General features: G+C 35.5%; 1 protein-coding gene across 2 annotated transcripts in view; it reads right to left on the bottom strand.

Moving 5' to 3' along the window:
• LOC149774831 (hemicentin-1-like) overlaps nucleotides 1-24,727 on the bottom strand; it is a 162,137-nt gene that overhangs the window by 84,794 nt on the left and 52,616 nt on the right. Inside the window, exons 7-10 of one of the 2 annotated variants that reach the window (XM_089944677.1) lie at nucleotides 23,395-23,667; nucleotides 15,203-15,475; nucleotides 11,748-12,020; nucleotides 8,936-9,211 (exon numbers count right to left, since the gene is read on the bottom strand). In XM_089944677.1, the coding sequence (XP_089800803.1) occupies nucleotides 8,936-9,211; nucleotides 11,748-12,020; nucleotides 15,203-15,475; nucleotides 23,395-23,667 (1,095 nt within the window). The remainder of the gene's footprint in view (nucleotides 1-8,935; nucleotides 9,212-11,747; nucleotides 12,021-15,202; nucleotides 15,476-23,394; nucleotides 23,668-24,727) is intronic. The other variant, XM_089944678.1, reaches the window with a different exon arrangement.

Here is a 24,727-nt window from a genome sequence, read left to right as displayed (position 1 = left end):
ATATTTGTGTACACTTGTGAGAGTGTAATGTACAGAAATGCGTTGGATTATTGTGATATTGTTGAGAATAATGAGATTAAGAAAATATATATATATATTGATGTGATGCAATTTAGTGATTTCTGTATGATAAGTAGGATACCACTCATCTTGCAACGTTGTTTCTATAAGAACGTGTGTGTTTTTTGATGTGCACGAATGCGTGACCAAAGATGTAGATAACCTTGATCTGATGATTGATTGATTGTTGATTTAGTGTGAGCGAGATGGCTAATACAAATGCTAATGTCCTTGTGTTTTTCATAGGAAGCTTTTGGGGACAGTAGTCAAGTCCCGAGTCTCAGAGGGACAGGATAGAAGTAGGCAGAGAACAAGCTTCGTTGAAGGAGAAATAGAGAATAGAAGTAAGCGTGGAACAAGCCTCGTTGAAGGAGAAAGAGAGAAAGAAAGGAGGAGGAGAAAAGAAGACAAAAGGGGAAGAGGACAGGAAAAATTGGAGAACGCCGGAAGGAGGAAAGCAATTGGCATAGTAAACATAGATGAGTAGAAACCAAGTACAGGGGAAAGCCATCTCACACTAAAATCACGTGATGACATAGGTTGTCACATGGTCGAGAGGAAGCAGATTGGTTGAGAACTTAATATCGTTTAATTTGTATTAAATTGTTATTCTTTTGGATTTCACCCTTGTGTTCTTAATAATTTAATTGTTGGTATTGCTGACTAGGGGCTCGGAGTTTTACCTCTCTCTATCACTAATTTCACTTCCTATAAAACGAGCCAGGGTGGGAATTCCGCAGTAATTCAAATAAATATTGGGAGCACCCCACCCCAACGCATAACAGTGAGTCACATAGAACTTCACACCTGCGGGACTGCAGTTGGCCATATGAATCAAAATGTAAAGTTCGTGGGCCATACATGCTGATTTACATTATAATAGAACTAATTTTTGTATGAGCGCGGGCCTCACAACTCATGCTGGCCAAATGTGGCCTGCAGAACTGCAGTTGGACCCCCTTTTAAGTCCATCAAGAGCACCTTGCAAGTTATTTTCAAGTTCAGTTTTGGTTTATCTGATTCAGATAATGTAGTACTGTTTAAATAGAGGTCAGTAAAAGAAACTGAATCCCTTATTTTAGGTTGCAAGTCTTTAATAACTATAATGAATAACAGGTCCAAGGATGGAACCCTGCATTACAACACAACTAATATATGAACTTGAAAGAAATGTGAACATTTAGAGATACTTAAACATGGTAGTGGGTAGTGCTGTTTGTTTCATGACCTCGCTAATGAGACTAACCTGTTTCTAACCGCCCCACCTACATATGCTGAATTGTTCAGACCAATAGAGACTTTTTCAGTGAAATCCATATAACAGCCTCAAAACTAGGTTTTATACAAAGATTTCTGTGAAATTAGTCAAAGTGTTGCATATATACATGCAGATTGCTGGCATTAAAAATGTTCATGGTTGCCATAGCAACCAGATAAAGAAAAAGGGTGGAAAAGTATTTTGCTGACAAATAAAATCAAATATAATGTATACTTTTTCATCGAATATAGTTATTTAAAATGTGTATATGGAAAGTCAAACTTTCAGTAAAATTTGACTATTGCCAGGTCCACTACTGAATCTTCTGTAAATCTCAACTTTACAATCTTTTAACATGAACATCACTAGTACTGGATACATTATGTTTGTTATTTCTTTAAAAGCTTTTATAATTAATGTATTCTTTAATATATGACCAAAAGCTTAGCTTTAGAAAAACTTTCTTTACAACTCAACTATCAATGGTCTGCTAAAAAATTTTACAAAAAAATAAACTATTTAGGCCTGTAATATTCTACAGCATCTACATCTGAAAGTTTTTCAAATAGAACTAAATAATCCTGGTTGGCTATTTATCAATTTGTGAATTTTACCTTATCAACCCTCACGTAAATAAAGTCCAAAGGACTTTATGTTAACTTTGTTAGAGATTTGGTAACAATTATCACTGATAAATACAAAACCATAATAATTTAATCCTTATAAGAATTTAATCCTTACAAGTCTAATTTTCTTTTTTTCTGCCTTTCTGCCATCAAATCATCAACTAAGCATTCACTTTTAGTTCTCTTGCAGTAGCCTATTCACTACACCAGAATACATAGCTAAGAGTCAGTGACTCTTTATATAGTATTTCAGAGTAGAATGTCAGAGAAGGTCATGCCGGAGAACACTGTTCTGATCGAACTCCGATATATGTCAACGGTGTAGTTGGGTGAGTTTATCTTGATTGCAGAAGACAGCGTTGGTTAATGAACGGTTACTGCTATTTTGGATTCTTTTCCTGCGATATATTTTAATTCATGTTGTAATTTCTCATTGATTTCTTCAATTTGATAAGACCTGGTTGGTATCCCAATGACGTTCCAGTTGCATGTACCATCAGGTTGGTTTTTATTTGCAAACACAAAAGAATTATTCGCTGATAATCCACCAAATGATTTTGATCTGTTATTTAGCCAGCTGTAATATACTCTCAACTGTTCCAGCGTGATTTTGCTCACCGGAATCGCAGTTGGAAAATTAATACTAAATTCTGGTTTACTCAAGCTTACTGTTATCATTGAAGTTCTCTTGGGGCTTGTATTTTCAGCTATCTGCTGGAGTAATTCTGTCATTATTCATTTTCGTTGTTTTCAAATGGTGAGACTCTGACTGTTTGCAGTCTGTGTATGTGTTTGCCATGTTCAGGAATTCAGAATCTCAAATTGTTTTGTCGCTGAGGCTTGATGATATCAGCGACGATACTTTTGAGTATGCTGCTATTGCTGTGTTTAGCCATGTGACATAATCGTGCAATTTTGTGCTCGTGCACGTTGATATCTTTTTCACAATTATATTAAAAATGCCTGCAATTGCCACTGATGATGAAATGCATATTGTTACTGCGATTGCAGTTGTTACTGGCGTTAGCGCTGATAATACAACTCCGGTGGATGCAACTAACGCGGATACCGAGTACCCTACAATGTCCACAATGCCTGCTCATTGCTTATATTTTTCTACGTTTGTTGTGTATTTGTCTGATGTTGTGTATTTAACTCTGATTGTCAATCGCGTACCTGACTATCTATATTGCTGGACATTTAACTCTGGTGTCATTGACGCTGTCGGAGTCATTTATTATTTTACACAGTAACCAAATGAGTTGTTTCAGCTATCAATTCCAAACACCACCAATAAGATGTTGCAGTTAATTCCTTGTCGGCAGCTTCCAGTATAAATTCTTCTTTGGTTCCGTTATTTAATATGATAGTCACAACCACAGAAAACTTGTAGGTGGAATGTTGCCAGGGATATGCTGTAAATATCTCAAATTTTGCAGCACTGAACACAGACAGTCTATACACACCAGTGACTGTTGCAGTGTATTTGATAGTATTATATTGTTTTGACCATGTTGCAAATCCAGATGACACTGTGTATACGATATTGGTAATGTGCCCGGGAGTAACTCCAGGTGGGATTGCAATCAGACTAATTTTGTCAACAATTTCAGGAATCCCACTTACGATATCTTGCTGTGTTTGTTTGATTGTGTCAATATTGGTTTTGATATCAGAAAGTTTTGCATCAATGGTGAGCAGAGTGCCGAAGAATTTATCTATGACCTTATTGGTTTTTTGAAAATTTCTGCGAAATCTTGCAAACGTGCCTACTTCAACATCATACTCAGCCCGCAGCATGGAAAATTTATTGTCTACGATGTCGACATATAGTTTGTTTGCGGCGTCATTGTCAAATTTTGGATTTGTTACAGCTACTATTTTGTTTCTGTTCATGTTGAGTTCACCTGTCATTGTGTCACCGGTATCTTTTAAGCGATTAGCAACTCTCTGTATGATTTCATCTCTGATGGTTGTAAATGATATATTTGAGTCTCTGATTTTTCCGCTGTCAGTAAACACGGGGATGTTATCCGGGGTAGCTCCAAGAACCCTGTGAACTATGTCATTCCATTTGATATTGCTGGTTTTTAGTTTTCCGTATCTGTCCTGAAAAATAACAACCTCATCTGGGTCTATCCCGGATAACGTTAAAAGATTGTCGATTTCATCTTTGGTTGCATATTTTGATAAATCTATATCATCACGTTTTTTACCCCTTGCACTGAGAGAGATCTTACATAAATATCAACCATTATTCTTTAGGGAGTCTTTAAAATGTTAAATCGGTCCACTGTATACTCATGCAAGACTTTGTGAGGTGGTTGATTTTGATAACGCGTCAAACACATTAATTATTTCACGGCTGCATATTGGCGGATCAGCTAGTGTTTGTGTTGATAGCATTGAATACCAAACTGGAATCGGAGTGCCTTGTACGTATTTTAGAAATTCAACTGGCGGTGCTAACCCGTACGAATCGAAATAGATAATTCCACATGGATGTGTTGCATAAGCCACCCAACTAGTTCCTGTTCCATCACTGTTATCGAGATTAATAATTCCAGTTTCTGGATTATTCGGTTGTTGTGGTAACTGATCTCGCATAAAAACATCTCTGAAATTTTTTATTTCAAGTTGTTTAGCAGCATCGAACAAATCAAGCTGAACTCCGGTTTTCGCTTGCTTTGCTTTATTGAAATGTTTTAATTGGGTTTTAGTCAGCGATAACTTGCTTAGGCCACCATTAGCAATTTGATCTTGATTTAGTGTTATCATTGCCCCACATGCGCTCGCATTTTTTTATTGTAATTTTTTCACCTGATATGACATTTTTATAATTAATGAGATTGATCTAATTGTCTAAATGTTTTCCACTGGGGCACCAATAACTCTCATTCATCTGCCAACACCTTCATGTAACATTGCCTTATCACAGAGTATACCAGCAATTGCTGTGTAATTTTATATAGGTCCTTTTGCCACCTGAGCTCTGAAGTGCACTTCAATGACAGACTGTCTAGTTAAATCAAGATGCTCTAGTGAAAAGTAATAGATTGGATAATATGTCATAAAATCCAATTGTGATATTTGCAAACCAGTATCAATATTTAGATCATGCGATAGATATTTCGTCAAACGATGATATACATGTGCAACATGATTATTAGTAAAATTTAATTGTATATTTTCAGATGGTTCTTGATGCCTGTTTATTTTTAAAGAAACATCAGTAACACTGAGTTGATCAAATATCAGATGACTCCATGTTTGTGAGTTTATTCTTGTAACATCTTGAAGAGCAATGAAAATATGTTGCGGTGCAGAAACTCCCTGCTGTGATGCTATATGCCATGTAAATAAACCATTATTATTACTCTGAGTGTTATCTGTGGTTACTGTAAGCCATGATAACAACATTTTACCACCTTGATCCATAAAAGAAAGTAGTCGCTGTTCTTCAGCAATCGCCAGAGTCATTACCGGCATCCACAACGAAAGTTTTTTCAGCACTACTTTAGCAGCGTCACCCATAGGTCGCCATAAAGCATCATTATCATCAGATTTTCTAAAAAGTGCAACCATATGTTTTGCTCTATAAATTACTTTTCGGACATCTCTACAAAATCCAAATATATGCGATAGCGAAATTACGCAAGAAAAATTTCTATGACCAGCGCTCAACATTTGTCTACGTGTATGAAAACCTAAATTAAATTCTGTATTAGCGCCATGAACCACCGACCATACGTCTGCGTCAGTGGTGTTGCCAAAATTTCTTGATCGTCTAATATTGTACTGATCACTGTTAGCAAACATCATTGATGGACCAGCTGATCTTGTATAATCGTCAGAATATCTTGCTAACCCTATTATTGTTGTAGCCACATCAACATTGTTCTCAACTGACTCAATTTTTTTTCCGTCAATGATACGCGGCACTTTTAAATGAGGCCATAATTCTGTTAGTGACAAAACCGACTTTAACATCATTCCCGTATACCATATCATCTATTTTTATAATTTCACCTGCTACTTCAATAAATGCTTCAGCGGGTAAGAAATATTTACTTGTATCTTGAACTTGCAATTCAATTTGCCCTCATTGATTTGGTTCTCGTGCGTCATAGGAATAATACTGATAATCCCACACCGATTCATTTTTAAGAACCGGTTCGTCTATATCGAACGCTGTGTCGGATTCGCATTTAAACATTTTATTATAATTTGTTATCATCTAAAACGAAGACCACTCCCCGACACCAGACTTGTTTTTATTTGTTCAGCCCCTTGATATATCAGTGCTGCTAGTTTTTGATTTGCGGCTTGATTTATTACTTTACTGACATCTGCGGGCATCACTTTTGTGCTTGGTAATTTCACCGGTGGTGGTGGTCTACGTATTAATCATGCCAGTCTGTCCTTGATTGCCATGAATGCTTTACTGGCAATGTTACCAACAGCACCAGTAGCTTTATCACGAACGTCAATAGCTTTCATTGATAATTGTTTTGCGATCGGTATTGCTTTAGGGGCCATCCTTGCGAATAAACCCCGATCAAAATCACCGAATCCATCTCCGTAAGTCATCCTGTATACTGGCAATCACGAATTTACCACCCTAACCATAACTGGTCTACGATGAGAATTGTGTATGATCATTTTATTTAATTATTTATTTATCTAACAACTAGCTCATTAATAAACTTTCGGTAGATACTAGTATCCATGATACCACCTTGAAATAATCGCCGACAGATATCAGCTGCTTCATTAATTAATTCCGGTGAGTTATTCCCAGCTTGCTTTCCTCCTATGAGAACTTCTAATCGTTGCACGTTATTAATGATATTGTTAGGACAGTCAATAAAACCACTTCCCAAACCACTGCCAGTAGCTCCAAAGATACCAACATCTTCTTAAATATCTTTTGAAGGACCAGGTTCATCTTCTGTTTGTGTTTCTTGTCCCCACGTTTGTTGTCGTTCTATTTGCTGCGTAGGTAGTGGCTGTTGAGGTGATCTGCGATGTTTATCAAATCTTTGCATTTTATCAATAAAACTCACAAATCCTGGATCAGTATCTCTAGCTTGTTTTTTGTTGTAGTATACAGTCAATAGCATATTTTGGTTCTAAAATTTCGTTTTTTCGATCCAGACCAAATAGAGCTGCAGCAGGTAAAAAAAATTTCCTTTATTTCTTTGAGTTGCTTAATAGCACCTTCGTTAAATTTTGCAATCAGCTCAACATTTTCTTTCACCGGTTTGGGTTCAGGCGCGAGATTTTCTTTTATACCAGTGACTTCAGTATGAATTTCACTGATGCCTTTAAGTATTTCTTTGCTAACGGGTGGAGGCTGAGCTGCAGCTATGCCAGCTGGAAGATCTCGTAAAACATTTTTTGTTTCTTTAGTTCTCGCTATTTTTTCAGCTTGCTCAGCGGTCTGTTTTAATATTGGAAGAATACCCCTTTTATTTTCCTGCTCCTCCTTAATATCTCCCAATAAAGCTCTTTCAGTGACCGCCGTGTCCCTTTCAGTAGCTGTTATAACGGGTTTAAATAATTGTTCTGTGCCTGTAGCATATTCAACTTGTGCTTCCTGCCACGCTTGTAATTTTTATCTTACAGAATCTCTCACAGGAAGACATTTTTTTAATTGCTTCTAGTCGCTCTCAAGCTAATCTAGTGGTATATGCTTCTCCAATGTTGGCCATTATCAATAACATATTTTCAATTCATAGCAGCAGGGTGGGCGACGACGAGTTGGTTCATTTTTTGTAAATCGTATTCGCACACTTTGTTGTTTCCAAAGAAAAACAGCACAACTAACTCGGAGAGGGCTCTAAGAGATACTCTTTTCAGGCCCTAAAAAAAGTTAGCTGTTTGTTTTCGTGTTGTTAATCCTTTTTTTGTGGAGAGCTTATTTCAACATTTGGAACCTTCTAAAATTTGTAGGGTTCGCCCTCCTTGCTGCTGGCTGCATCAAAGAAATACGCTGAGTAACTTTAACAAGTTGATCTAGTGTCCGCTAAAATTCAAATGCTGCCTAACCCAGTCTAACAGGCTATGTATTATAAAAATTATCGAGGTTTCACGTCCCTCCCATTATGCGTACGTACATTATCAGTAGACCCCCACCCCATGCGCAAGTGTATGCATTTGGGTTACCCCCTTCATTGCATACGTACTAAATGGACGGCCTCTTACGGCTGCATAATACTTCTACTACTACTACTAATAATAATAATAATAATAATAATTAAACGAAGTCTTGGTATTTGTATTATCTGCAGATGTATCGATTTTCAATTGTCTTTTATTCAACTGTACCTGTTTTAACCGATCTATCCATGCATCCTAATTTTGCTAAAGATAATCATAATTTTAATGCTGGCACTCAAATTAAAATTTGACAAATTGAAAAATTACAATTTTGCAGCATACAATTAAGGTCATAAAAATAAACAGTAAGATTTAAAACTTACTTTTGTGACTGGAGATGTCAACAACAATCATCGCGCCCGCCAATGACAACTATGAAAAATTAATTGCACGTCTTGCAAAACGCTGTATGTTTATCACTACCATGAGTCAGGCATGGTAATTTCTGGCTATAAGAAGCCTGGAAAGAAGTTTAATATTTGTTTGACTTTCCAACTTCAACCGAATCTCCCTTTCTTTTAGACATTGTAAAAGAGATCACCAAATATATGGATTTAAGTTTGCGTGCTTTATAAAGAACTTTTGCACACTTCTGGTCTTAAACACTGGGAAATTTCCAAAACATTTTTCGCTAAACAAAATGAATTTTTCCTGATTTTTTTGATGAAACGATTTTTTTGGGGGTGAAAATTTTTTTAATGTGGCAGTGCAGCAGGTTAGGTTGAATTCAGGGAGTCTCCCACACAAAATGGGAGGGTTGGCATGTTTGAAATGCTAAGAATCTCAAAATGCAATGCAAGTGGATATAAATAAGGCTTCCTTTACTTACATTGGACTTTTAAATTAATTTCTGCAGACACCTTGACTCCATTCATGATTGAGTTGGTGGCACTGCAAATATATTTCCCTGCATTAAGACATCCTGCTGTTGCATTGTACATCAATTCAGATGAGTCTCCAGTCATTGATATCAAAACATCACCAAACAGAAGTGAAATGTCTGAGTATGGATTACTGTCTACATGACAGTAGAGTTGGAAAGTACTATTTTCCATTATCTTAGTAATGTTGCCTTTGGCCAAAAATTCTGTAATCTTAGCAGTATCTGAAAGACAAAACAAATAAAATCATGAAGTAGACAGCTACAGATACCTGTGCATCATTAAAGTAATAATGTTATGAGATCAATAAATATGCCCATCTTTTGATGACATACACAATATGGAACAAGTATCAAGGATTTGACTGTTGACTACAGTAAAAACTGTTGTCAACCTGTAGGTTGAATTATATAGAGTTAACCCTGTTTTACTGTCCAAAGCAAAACATCTTCGTAACAACACAGAAATGTCCAAGTTACTGTAGTGATGGTGGTATAGGTAATTTGTTTTGATAGATCTGATTTAATCGTGATTATTTATATTTGTCAATATATGACCATTTTTACAACATGCCATTTCTAACAGTGGATCATGCCTTCTAAAAACCTCTCCAATGTGAATCAATCAGCAGAGCTTAATGGGAGACAAATGAATTACCCCTCAAGTGTGATGTCATTATCTTGGTGCAAACCAGAGCCACGCAGGTAGACAAATGGTATAACTCCTCAAACTGGATTTCCATGTCTTGGTGCAAACTCTAACATATACTGTATTAATCTTGGTCAACATAATTTTCTACAAGCTACAGGTAAACATCAGGCTGATGGCACACAGTTTAATAATGTGGTAAGTCAAACTTGGCATCAATAGGAAAATCAGATTGCAAAGATGATTTCAAAAAAGAAATTTTCACATGGTCACAAATTACATAGTTGCATTAGGAGTTTATCATGATGTCTCCAGAAGCTTGATCAAATTTAGAATGAATTTATCATTATGTGTAAATATTAAGATTTGTGCAGAACCTGAATTTGTCATCAGACTTGATACTTGCCAGTAAGTCAATGTTTTTTACTGATAATTTGATTCCTACAAAGGAGGGTTCATCTTAAAAGCACTGCAAACATATTTTTTTATACGTCTTGGGGTAATGTTGGAAACTCTGCAGTAAATAAAAGTAGTGTTAATTCAAATAGTTTTACATTACCCTTAACACTTTCCAATTCAGAAATGTTTTCCTATGTAAACAGTAATGCAATAAACTATTTGATTTAATTCTGTATTTTCCTTTTCATAAATTTAATATCCAACTGATGTTTGCAAAGTTTTCTAGCAGTGCATGTGGCCCAATAAACCTATAACTTGTGAAGGCAACACTCAACTTGTTTTCAAGATGACAATCTATATGGTGTGTTTAACTTTTGTGCACGAATGCAGCTTGTAAAGGCCATTTGTAAACAACATATTACTTAACTAACTTTTGTCTATGATTGTAGATTAGACTAAAAAATATTGATCATTTGTAAAGATGTTTATTCTGACTAGGATTAATGACAATGAAACCACATCATCTTATTGTGTCTTTGTTTTTTACATGTGGTTTTTATGAAAATTATTCATTCACAAATTAACATGTCTTTGTGGAATTAATTTTAGTTGTGTTAAGTTATAATTTTGACAGGAAATTATTTATTCAGAGTATCAATTGGAATTACAAAGTGAGGTAAATCAGTCAATTGATTTTCCATAAATAAGACCAGTGTTAAATAAGGTGTAACAAAATATCATGGACTGCTTTTTGTATAAATGGAAAGCATGCATTCAAAAAATTCAGAGGTTATATTCGAGACTGATTTACATTTAGACCTTAATTACCTCTAGTAATGTTTCACAAACTGCAGGTTCAAACCCTATGTAACTCAATTACTTCTTGCTTTCTCTGACAGTGATACAATTCTTGGATTTTCTTTTTCGATTTCACATCATGATGGCAATCACATTTCCCACAATGAGACATACTCAGATCAACACATTTCTAATAAGTGAATGTGCATTAAAAAAACATGAAAGCATTTACCTGTGCATGGATTCAAGAATTGTATCCTGCTCATCCTGGAGTCATAACCAAAATAAAAGAGATGAATGCATGTAGATAGGATGAACAAGTTAGAGGTAGGAATATTGTATGGTTATGTGTTGATGCATCATAAGCAAAGTGTGAACTTGGGGTCCATTTTTAAAAAAAATGTTTAATTAAAATAAAATAAGGATATTAGATGTCATTTCTTTGGCCTAAACTGCATGTATTCTTTGCCAAATGAGACAACAGTTAAGGAACAGAGTGTCATTTAAAAAAGCTCTACTTTCCACAGTTCAAATAAACACAAACATTTTGGGATACACATTGTGATAAATCCAATGTATGGAACCAAATAAATTAGTGTATAGCTTCAACACTTAAAATGGGGCCCCGAGTGGCCGAGTGGTCTAAAGTGCTCACCATTCCAGATCACTTCCATCTCTAACCGATATATGCTTCTGAATAAAAGCATTATCATTACTTACAAAGGACATCAAATTGCATCTGACTTGTGTTCATGCCTGTCTGTTTTCCTCAAACTGTTGGTGTCATAGTGTTTTTGGTTGTACTCACAAATACAAAATACAGGACACAAAAGTTGACAAATTTAACACTTAATAATAATTACAAAAAGATCCATGCTACTTGTAACTCTAAATTCATTTGTCAACAATACTTACACAGAACATCAACCTGCATCTCACTTGTGTTCATGCCTGTCTGATTTCCTCCAACTGTTGGTGTCATAGTATTTTGGGCTGTACACGTGTAGGTCCCACTGTTGTTTCTTGACAAAGAACTGAAGTACAATGTGGATGGTACAGAACTCTCCCCACTGGGGGACCAGAATACACGGTCAGGAGGTGGATTACTACTGGCCTGACAGGTCACATTTAGAGGATGGTTTTCTATCACCTTGTATGAGCTGTTCATTCCCCATATGTACGGGGGATCTGCAATAATAATAATAATAATAATTCTTATGTCTCTTGTTTAGGCTCGAATAACAGTAACACAAGAAAGAGTAAACACAACAAGTGTTGAAAAATACAGTAATTTATTTCCCTGGAAAAATTCTGTAAAAATGAAGAAAATAATATGAACTTACAGTTTCATAGGGAATCTGTTGCTGTTATGGGGTTTAACGCCATTTTTCAGCACATAATAGGCTATACATGACGACCAGTATTAATGGTGGAGGAAGAACCCGGGAAAACCCCGAAAAGAACCACTGACCCACGAGAAGCTAATGGCAAGCTTTCTCACATACCCGCATTGGCTGAATCCGAGACTCGAACTGCCACAGACAGGTGAGATGGCAGTGATCCGTAACAAAGAGTGCTTTAGACCACTCTGCCACTCAGGGCCCATTCATGGGGGATCTGGAAATATAATTAAGATAATAATAATAATGTGTACTTTGTACAGTGCCAAATCTTTACAAGCTCTAAGGACTTTACAATATTACATAACACAAAAACATACACAACAATAAAATTACAAATGATTTGAGGTGCCATGTTTTGAACTTTTCTAAGTTTCTGTTGTAGATACTGCAACAAACCAAATAGGAGCAAATTACAATTGTCCAGTCTTGAAAATACTAATGAACACATAAGTGTTTTAGTGGCTTCAGTTTTATCATCATTCATCTGCAGGCTGTTATATGTCATCCATGACTTCACATCAGAACTGCACCTCTCAATGCCTTGGATGGTAGCTTCATTTTCAGTTAGGCAGCTAGACTTGTATATTTGAGCATAATCAGCATACAATTGGTGAGACAGTGGATATCTATCTGTGACACTTGAGAGTGGCAGAGATTATAGAATGAAGAGAATGGACCAAGAACAGAGCCCTGTGGAACACCAAAACATAGATCAACTGGGCTGGTATGTTTTCCAATTACGGTCACAATTTGTGTCCTCTTGACTAAGTAAGACTTGAACCATTGTAAGGCCACAATAGAGATGGTGAAGTAATTTATCATGGACTAGTGTGTCAAACGCTGCAGAAAAATCAAAGAGGTGAGCACTCTGTTCTTTCTATTATCCATAGCAGAGATTGTATCTTGACATTGAGATGAAGTATAACATGGATGGTATAGAACTTTCCCCAATGGGAAGCCAGGAGAAGTGGTCAAGCAGTGGATTTCTAATGGCTTGATAGGCCACACTCACAGACTGGTACTCCATTACCTTTAACATATCTTCCTTGATAACTCGCGCACAACAGGATACACAAACATAGATCGCACTATAAAGCACATACGAGTTATGGAGGGGCCTCCAAAAATTGAAAAAAGAATGTTTTGACATCGAGAAAACTGTGAGGGGGGGATGGTGTTAGTGAATTGGGTTGTTTACTGACTGAAGCCTCATTTTACCATCATGTCGATAATAATTTTTAATAAAGCACTTGTATGTTATTCTGTTTAATGGTCCGTATATGTGAAATCAAGCTCTTTATTTAACGAAGTAATCATTTCGCTTGGCTGCTTTGATCAGTTATGGAAAAGTCGGTAAATTTAAGGTAGTTTATGATACATTCACAATAACATGTATAAGTGTGCGATTGATCAAATGAAGTGAGTTCACCCAACATATGACCGGGGCCACAATATTTTAAGTTTGTAGGATTTTTGTGCCTTTTAACTTTTCTTTTACTCCACCTCCTTTTTTTGATTCAAAAGACATAATTAACATAATTCAAAGGAGGCCAGCTTTTAATTCAGTGCAACAATACAACAAATACTTCCAGAAGTCTGTTATCAAAACACAGTCAGCACTTAATTAGGTTCTCAAAGAAACGCTCACGGATATAGCTGTTATGGTAAATTGACGCATTTTACGTTTAGTTAAAAGAGGGCACATTGCATTTATGATGATTACACTTAAAAGGAACTAAAAGTAGGAACTAGAACAAAAATTTCACTAGATATTTTTTAAAAATTCATTTGTATTTATTTATTAAAGTATTGCCTCCAATCAGCGTAAGTGACATTTGCATTGATCAAAATTTCTTTATATATCGTTAATTGCGATGTAATAGGAATGTCGTTTGGAAAGAAAATGTAAAAAATTGTATAACCTATTTTTAAATTTGATATTTCATAGTGTTGATTAAAATTTCCAGGTCCTATCCACCATATTTGACGACAAAACGAGTGATACATCAAAGTTTCTGTTACCAATTTTGATCACGATTTTCTTCAAGTTCAACAAATAGGGATCAATTTTTTATGGTATTTTATGTTTTAAAAAAAGGGATCCATGCCTGACCTCATGTTATAATCGGGTTCATGAGTTTTCAGGGCGTGAGTTATCAAGGAGTGGTGTATGAGCTGTTTATTCCCCATATGTATGCTGTAAAAAATACTGGTCTCTGTATATCTATTCCACCATGTCTGTCCTCAGTTCTGGAAGAGTCAATGATTGATCCTGCTAAGAAAGCTGGTCATTTGTTAATAAACAATCGATTCTCCCACAGGTCATCACAGCATCAAAAATATTTGATGTTAACAGACCACCTTGTTTTATGATGTATTGAATGAGTTGTGTTGCACTGAATGTTGCTTTGAACTGTGTTTAAATATTTTTTGTGCAAAACAAATTACATCTTGTTACTATTAGCTACATTCACCTGGGTCAGTGGTTCTTCCCGGGTTCTTCTTTAGTATATATGTTGGCTGCCATATATAGGCTGTATGTGTAGAAAAATGGCATTAAACCAACAAAACCAAAATAAAACTGTTCACCCCACATGTTCATGTCAGCCTACACACATACACACACGTTTCCAAACTTTATGACATAAAAGTTAATTTATGCTACATGTGGGTCCAACTGACAGGAGATTCTTCAAAATTCAGTGCTTATTAATAACTGCAACCAACCCATCCTATATGTAAATTGAATGAAAGTATTATTAATACTTCCACAGAACATCAACATGTATCTGACTTGTGTTCATGCCTGTCTGATTTCGTCCAACTGTTGATGTCATAGTGTTTCTGGTTGTACTCACACACAAATACAAAATACAGGATACCCAAAGTTGACAAATTTAATACTTATTAATAACTACTAAAAGATCTGTGCTACTTGAATCTCTAAATTGATTTAACAATACTTACACAGAACATCAACCTGTATCTGACTTGTGTTCATGCTTGTCTGTTGTGCCCCAACAGTTGGTATCATGGTGTTTTGGGCTGTACAGCTGTAAGTCCCACTTTTGTTCCTTGATACAGAGCTAAAGTATAACATAGAAGGCACTGAACCTTCCCCACTAGGAGTCCAATATATCTGGTCAGGTGGTGGGTTACTATTGACCCGACAGGTCACACTGAGGGGTTGGTTATCTATCACTCTGTATGGGCTGGTCAACCCCTGTATCAATGGAGGATCTGAAAACAAATATTATTCTCTTCTATAAATACCAAGCAAACAAGATATGACTGTGAAGTAAATCCAAATCCTAATACAAATTTATACAAAGTTTCATCAAGGTATCTCAAAACAGTTTGGAAGATATATGTAAATACACTTTTCTAAATGGGGAAAGAACAGGAAAATTACACAGCTGAATCAATAATGACACAATATCTTGTCATCTGCATACACAACATATATCTAAAACTTAATACACAGAAGAAATTTGTTAACAGGCAGAGTGACGTATAATATAAAACACTGCATCAAAGGCAACCATATCAAATTCTCTTCATATCTACACAGGTTTTATGAACTGAACAGAACAAAAAGAACAACAAGAGGCTCAAATGATAACAGAATTGCTCATCTGCTGAAATGTAAACAGACTTGAGTAATTTTCCAAGTAGTCTTTTCATCTTCTACCTCTCTATACACTCTCTCTTTCTTTGTTTAGGCCTCAAGTCGTGAGGTCTCAGATAGAACTTCTCAAATGAATCTGCACTATTCCTACTGTATAATCCTAGTTTTGGAATGACATCTTGTTAAAAAGATACAAGATATTTAATCTATAGTTTTATTCATCATGTTTCATCCAATTCCAAATAGCAACCCCAAGTGACTCTATTACAGCACAGAGCAAACCTTCCCGCTGCTAAGTACCCTACACTGGCCATCCATTCGATCCAGAATCAAACACAAAATTTGTTCTCTGTGCTATGTTTCACTGTCAGACTCTAGTCCAACATACCTATCCGATCTCACCCACGTGTACAAACCGGCACAATCCATTCAAGTCAGCCTCACTATAATAATATATAATTTGCAAGGAATCATTTAAATTATTGGAATTACAAAGTGCTCATTGACTTTTTGGACTAAAATATTACTTGGGGATTATTCATTCAAAGACATTCGGGATTATATCACTGCGATACATCAATTCCACTAGTACATCAATCTATTCAAGACTGTTGGTGCATCAAAACATTCAATATCGGAATTGATTCTAACATTATTCTTTTGTAATTGTAACAGAACATTTGGTGTGTGTGTGTGTGTGTGTGTGTGTGATTTGGATTTTTAACATAGCTTTAAAAAAAATTCAGTCATATCACTATGATGTCTACAGTGTCACAGTTTATAGTTATGTCTAGAACATTTGTGATCACTTGAGACTTAATTCACAATACTCTAAGTTCCTCTTAAATTTGTACTTTTTAAGTTAAATCAATTATTTGTTGAATTTTACTACTATTGTTGGTTTCACTTCATTATGTTACCTAGTTCAAAATCACATAGTTGTAACATCAACCATGGATTGTTGAGAATCTGAATTTTTTAAAAACCATTTCACTGCTATTAAGAAAGTTTCTTTAAAATTTACATTTACTTTGATTCCAAATGTACACTGTACCTGGTAAAGATTTTAATTTTACATATTTGAGAAATCTTTTGTGAAATCATCAAGCATTCATTATGTCAAATAAAGTGGAGAACATAGTTTTAAATCCTACCCATGAAGGCTTAAAATCCTTGAAAAAGGATATTAGGTTGCTTAAGCTTGCAAGGCCTCATGATCTTTTTGAAGCAAATGAATCTTGAACAAAACAAGCTATAGAGAATATTTTGACTCAGTGGCAATCAAGATTACATACCTTTCTTTAACAAAACAAATTATGACCCATTAGCTTTCAACCTTCCCACAAGGCCTTTCTCTGAGAAATTTCCTCTGATGAAGCCCTTGTGACATGTTCAAAAGCTAAGAAGTCATATTTTATTTTGACACAGAAAGATTTCTATTTTAGTTTCATTAACTGTAATTAGCTGCAGAAGGTAACAAGATTCATTCTAGACTTCTGATTCTGGATTTGATGGAAAATAAATGAATTGCTGACAAATTTATTTGCCATAACATATATTACCTTCATACCATAATAAAACAAAGTTCTGAACAAAAACTGATTTAGATTCTAATGTAACAATAATAAATATGAGTAAGTACATTGTCAATTGATCAAAGGAGTTGTTTATCTTATAGTTCATTGCAAAGATTCTTAATAGCATCCAATATAATTCTAAGGTTCTATAACATGGTTACGGCTTATAACCACGGATGACATTCACTGTGATTATTATGATTCCCCCTTGAATCACTTTGTATTTTGCAAAGAATGAAAAATGTCCTCTCTGTATAATGTTGTAATGAGAAGACATCTACGTTCAGCCTGCAATGAAGTTCTAACTTCAGTGTAATGGTGCAAAATGTTTTAGAGAAAATTTCACAGTGTAACATTCTTTTGTAGTCAGCGTGACATATAAACTTAAAATTAATGAATGGGATAGCTTCAAAATAAACTTGGTAGCTAGTAACTATTAACATCTGTTTGGGGCATGAACTGAATCTTAATTAGGTCAATTAGGAACAGGAGCATTAACACAAGGTAAAAATGACTAAAATTGAGACAAACCAAGACCAAATTTTAGGAAGTCGGGACCATTTGAAACAGACTAGAAAGGATTATCCAGACTTCTATGGGAGTGATACAAATCTCTGGCAGTTAAAGAAGTAAACCTGATTGGTTAGACAGAGTTCAGGGTTTTAAAATAATCTCCCTCACAGCATTAGGCAGTCCAAATATTTCTGCCAAAAGGGAAGTTACTGAAACATGCCTTTGCTATTATCTATATGATGGGGTGAAAAAAGTTTGCATTCTGAATTTGTGAAATTCAGGGGGAAAATTACCTTAGTATTCTCTTAACATGGTTAATTGGGTGTGCCATAATAGAAGTTAGGCCTTGTTTGGTATATAATATTTAAGCTGAATTTTGGGGAGAAATTCAGACTTTTACTGCATGTGTATTGTTTTGTGACACCTTTTTGACACAGTATGAAAAGTTGGCACTTGTGCATCAGATAACCAGATACCAATGGGTTCTCAACTTCTTAGTATTCTTGAGGAGAGCCACAAAAGATGCCTGCCATAATATGACACAAAATGACGTAGATGACTATGATGTCTGTCAAGAGTACAGTTATGGCACTTTGAACTGTTAGCTGAAAGTTTCTGAAAACTCTTGAAAGAGTAATCAAACATATTCATTCAACTGTACGGACCCTTTTTGACAAGTGGATCAAAATGATGTGTACAGCATTAACATATGAGGGCAAATGAAATGAGATGTTGAGAGAATACGTTTTAAGTAAATATTGGAAAGATTTATCTGTGTTCCTAGCAGAGCACAAGGCTGAAAAAAAATGTTTTTTTTTTTTTTACACAGGCCCAGGGCTGGTAACTTAACTCACAATCCCTGACTGAAATTCCACAAGCTTGGATTCAAGTTTCCACATGCCCAAAATTTCCCCCTTTTTAATACTGTCACAAATGTTGCAATAGTTACAACTTGAACATAATTTCAATAGGGTTCAAAGGGGTTTGAAGATAATACAAATGTCATTAGAGTTCATCAAGACACTCACTAGGGACTGGATGGATCTTGTGTTCAAATTTCTCTGCTGGATACTCTGAGTGGATCCTGGTTAGAACTAAGTTGATGTATATGGATATGTCGCTTGCAGTATGTGCAAATAATTAATAGCCCTCCCATGTGCTTTTTTTAATATATATAAACCCTACAACAACAACAACAACCATTTATACATGCTACATGTAACTGTCACATACTGAAAATGGTGTTTTGTCTTTTTTCTTTCTAGTTTTGAAGATTACTAGAAATTATGTTTTCTCGAAATATGACGACGTCAAGGGTTTGGGAGTACAAAATTGTATTATAGCATCATACGCCATGCCACAGTTTGATTAAAATCAAATTTCAATTTCACATAGGACAGTGATGATCTGATTTAGATTGCACCATGTTATGGCAGGTATGTCTACATCTTAAAAATATATTTACACATTTCATTCAGCACAATCCAAGTTTCCTCAGGCAAATTTGAATTCTTTTCGACAAGCACAACAGGTACCACACTTTGAATACAGGAAGCACCTGATCTAAAATTAAAGGGGCTCGGGGCGTCAAGCTATCAGATGTTTTTAGCACTGGAGCACGCGTTCTTGACCTTGGAAGATATCAGCATGCATGGCCAAATGTTACAAGAGTGTACACTTGTGTCCAGCCACTTGGGTTGGAAGGGACCAACCCCATTTCAGCGTGTCTTTTGTATTAAGAAAAACCGTCTAAGTTGGATCAAAAAATAAAACTAGAATGTATCCAATTCGACACAAATTAGTGATGTCCTCAATATACTGTAATTTATCCTGAAAATAATGTTCCTCTATGAGGAAAAATTAAAGTATATCATTATGACGAGATATTTATCCACAGTTAATCTCAGCTCGATTATATCTTATTTACCATATATGTTGGGATACAATAATATAATTATTTTTGTTCCTGTCCCAGAACTTATGGTGAAATATTTTTTCACTTTGGTCTTATGTCCCAAGACTTAAGAAATGAAAAAAAATTGTATTGCATTTGTGCTTGCCCCCCCCCCCAACTTCAAATTGCAATAAGATAGATTTAAAAAAACGCTTAATTGATAATGAAAAGAAAGAAACTAACCTTGTGTAGTTATCACTTATTCCTTTTTCTAACATAAGCATTAAAGAATAAAATATATCCACAAAATCCGAATAAGTAGTGTAGGCTTCCATACTGTAGCTTGTATCAATTATGTCCGATACCATACACCACGTTGTTCATTTTGGTTGTGCTCAAAGGTTTGAACATGTTATCAGAATAAAACTTTTAGCCAACAAAATCGCAAACAAGAGGGAAATAGTCAACCTATATCTTGAAGATGCCATTCACGCATGACACGGTGTTGGGTGCAAAATAATCAGGATTGAATTATCTTTTCACCAGCTCAGGTTACAAACGTGTCCTTACTATTTACCCACAGACATCAATGCTCCTTTGTATTAATTGTAACCACATATGCCAAGCACGTAGAAGAACTGGTGGTGAATAAACATGAATGGCAGTGAGCAGTTAACTCCTTCTTCGAACCTACTGACAGGACATGAAAGACAAAACATAACTTTCATTACAAAGCAAGCTCATCTCAGAAGCCAACTTTGGTTACATTTTTTTGTAAAGGTTATCAATACAAAGGTCATTTTATTGCAAAGCAAGCCGACATCGGAAGCTATGGATTCTGTGAAGTGAGCCCTTTTTTTTGAATATACAAGCCGAGATATGGAAGTAACGTTGGGTTCCTTTTCACCTGTATTCACGGGAATTTAGAAAATAAATTGAAACAATGGAACAAATTTTAAAGTGACAGAATATAGTGCTTTGTGTACAGATGTCCATGACCCAGTGTCACCTAGAATATTTGGAGAAATTAAAATCATTTGATGAATTTGAGAAGGCCAGAAGAAAAGCAAATGATTTCACAAACGAGAAGGAAATAATTAACCGATATATTGAAGACAACTGCCATTCATGCACATGGTGTTAGGTGCGAAATAGCCAAGATTGAGTTATATCCAGGTCTACTGTATGACAGTATCTCGCAAATAAAAATCATTATTTGAAAAACACCTTCACTTGAGTGCAAGTGACAATCTTTTTGCCAGCGCGGGTTACAAAAGTATCATTACTATTTACCCGCAGACACCAGTGCACCTTTATATTAGTTATTACTACAGATGCCAAGCACATAGAAGGCATGGTGGTAAATAAACACAACTGGCAGCAAGCAGTACACTTCTTCTTTGAACTTACCAACAGGACATCGAAGACAAAGGTCATTTTTATTACAAAGCAAGCCGACCTCGGAAGCCGACCTTGGACTCCGAAGATGGATTTTTTTTAAAGGATATCAATAGTAATACAAATGTTATTTTATTGCACAGCAAGCTTACCTCAGAAGCCAACTATGGATTCTTTTAAGTGTGCCAATTTTTTATTGTTGTTGAAAATAAAGTGAAACAATGAAACAGTTTCTAAAGTGACACAATATAGCGCTTATGTGCGAACATCGATTACCCAGCAACAATATGATCATTAACATGGAGGAAACTCTAGTGTACTTGGATCACATTCCTGGATGGACTGACGGTAAGATGGGGGTCAAAAGTGTGAGAATTAGAAGACTAGTGCAGATTTGGAAAAATCTGACTTTTGTCCTTGCACGTTCTGCTTCAGTTATATGTTGCCTCTAACAATTTTTCACGGTATCAGAAAGCTAAAAAAATATGTACCAAATGAATAGATCATAAGTGTGCAGAAGAAGGGTTGTGTTGATGAGATGCTGCTGCAGTGGATTAAAGAGTTTTATCAAGTACACAGTGTTAGATTTTTTTAAAATATAATTTCAGTTGGAGTGCATTTTCCAACATGTAATTTTCAAATGATTTAAAATGTGTCCCACAACTTACGACTAGAAAAAAACGATGTGTCCCAGTATATATGGTGCTTAAAAAAATTACTTTAAAAATTAATTCATGTTGTCCCAACAAATGCGATGTCCCAACATATACGGTAAATTGAGTATTAAACACTATAACCTGCCAACCCACCCACCCCCTTTTGCCGTTACATTTTGGCTTTTTTAATAGGTCCCTCGATAACTCGCGCCTCACTTATAGTGAGGTCGATGTTGTTGGACCCCGATGTGCATGAGTTATCGAGGAAGAGGTATATATATATATATATATATATATATATATATATATATATATATATATATATATATTTATTTTCTTTTTTAGCACTGGAGCATGCATTCTTGACCTTGGAAGATATCAGCAAGCATGGAGGTTACAACAGGTGAGATAGTGAAAGTCCAGTTTACCAATAGGGCTAAAGATTTACTACCAGTTGTAAAGATTGACCTAGACTTTCCATATGTGAAAGGGCGAACTGAATCAGCATGCTTGTCAGGGTGGTCTCAAGAGGAAGGTTTATCTCTCAACAAGGTATAAAGGTCTACATGGAAATCGCCAAATGGCTATCTAAAAAAAAGTAACCACCATTGAAATCATCCACAATTGTGTCTAATACCACCTGTGCTGAATACCACAATTGTGTATCAATACTTCTGACACCAGTCATCATAACATGTGCTTTAATAACATCACCATTCACCCTAACTTTGATAATTTCATTTCATACCACAAGACCAAGTTCACCAAGACCAAGTGGCTTCTATGCCGCGATTTTGGCAGCCTTGTCAGGTTTAGTCATTGGCTTTGGTCAAGTGCCTAATCCCTAATTGATGAGAATTATATGCTTTGATATGGCGCCTTAAGACTGTACAAGAATCTAATTACTTAAGATTCCCAACAGTGGCATTAAATATATTAGCTAAAATAAACGTGGTAAAAAAGTCAGCATTTTATTTCAGATCTCCACATTTATGTCAGATGTTAGCAATTAATAACTTCATTAATTATCTGTAGTACAGATTGCACACGAATGTCATCATACTAATTATATGCCAGTCCATGTTTTGCTGACATGAGCATTTTAAAAAAGCTACAATAAACCATAAGATCTGTGTTTACCTGTGGTTACATAGACTGAATTAAATTAATGGTATTTCTGGCCATACTCATAAATACAACTACAGGACACAAAAGTTTACAAATTTAGTGCTTATTAATAACTATAACCAATCGATGCTACTTGTAACACTGTAATAAAGTATTTATCAATACTTACACAGAACATCAACCTGTATCTGACTTGTGTTCATGTCTGTCTATTTTTTTCTAACTGTTGGTGTCATAATGTTTCTTGATGTATTCACACAAAAATACAAAATACATGACACAAAAGTTGACAAATTTAACACTTAATAATAATTACAAAAGCATCCATGATACTTGTAACTCTAAATTCATTTAACAATACTTACACAGAACATCAACCTGCATCTGACTTGTGTTCATGCCTGTCTGATTCCCTCCAACTGTTGGTTTCATAGTATTTTGGGCTGTACAAGTGTAGGTCCCACTTTTGTTTCTCGACAAAGAACTGAAGTACAATGTGGATGGTACAGAACTCTCCCCACTGGGGGCCCAGGAAATCTTGTCTGGTGGTGGGTTACTACTGACCTGACAGGTCACATTGAGGGGTTGGTTCTCTATCACCTTGTATGGGCTGGTCAGTTGCTGTATGGATGGGGGATCTGGAAATAAGGACATACATAACTGTTGTTCATAAATATATAGGCATGCTATCTACTTGTATCAAATTTATTAAAATTAACATGGCTTTTAAAGTATTTCACTGATTGATCAAAAAACAAGATAAAGCAAATAAGAGAAGGTGGTAACATGGACATCAATGTTTATCGGGCACTTGTTGATCAAATTACCAGTGATTACTACAGCAATGGGCACTATAGTGACTAGGTATGCAATTATATCAGTGACAAGAAAATAATATGATCATACAAAATGCTCAATGTGGACATGTGATAGTCAGGGTGATAAATTCACGATCACAGACATATACAAATATTTACGGAGATGGATTAGGCGATGTTGTTCAAGGCATATTTAGAAGGATAGCCCCAAAAGTGATCCTGATTTCAAAGCAATTAGGAATGAAAGGCATCAACATTCATAACAAGGCTACCAGCGCCATTGGTGTCACTGCTGGAAAAGCACTCTAAGCAATCAAACAAAGACTAGCACAATTAATTTGACAAAAAACAGCAGCCAGTAAAATTGCCAAAGTGATGTCATTGAGTGTCAGTAAAATAATAAATCAAGCTGCAAATGAGCAATTAAAAGAATTAGCAAGTGAAAAATCTTGGAATATAATTGCGTATCTAATAGCAGAAAGTGGCTTGGCCTGTCAATGTCGCTGATCCATCATTAATCGTCATATTAGACATATTATACAACAAGGGATATAATAAAATGTCCAAGCTTGTATCTGATTCCATATTTCACATAGATGAGACAATAGCCAAAGACGAGTCTGCGCATGATTATCAATATTATTCCTATGAGGCAAGAGAACCAAACACACATGGATGAACAGAACCACAAGTCCAAGATACATCCAGATATTTCTTGCCCACTGAAGCATTCATAGTAGTTCAAGGCAGACTCATAAAAAAAAAACAATAGTACACATACAGCAAATGAAAAAGCTGGACTTGTTAATAATGGCATTATGGCGCTGTTTAGCAGTGCTAGATATATCAAGGGCAGAGAAATTGAAGTATGTCACAAAAA

The sequence above is a fragment of the Sinohyriopsis cumingii genome, unplaced genomic scaffold, assembly GCF_028554795.1.
Source record: "Sinohyriopsis cumingii isolate HCF-2022 unplaced genomic scaffold, ASM2855479v2 utg000127l, whole genome shotgun sequence".
NCBI classification, from domain to species: domain Eukaryota; kingdom Metazoa; phylum Mollusca; class Bivalvia; order Unionida; family Unionidae; genus Sinohyriopsis; species Sinohyriopsis cumingii.
Note: the sequence above shows the minus strand (reverse complement) of the source record. Positions and strands in the feature narration are given on the sequence as shown.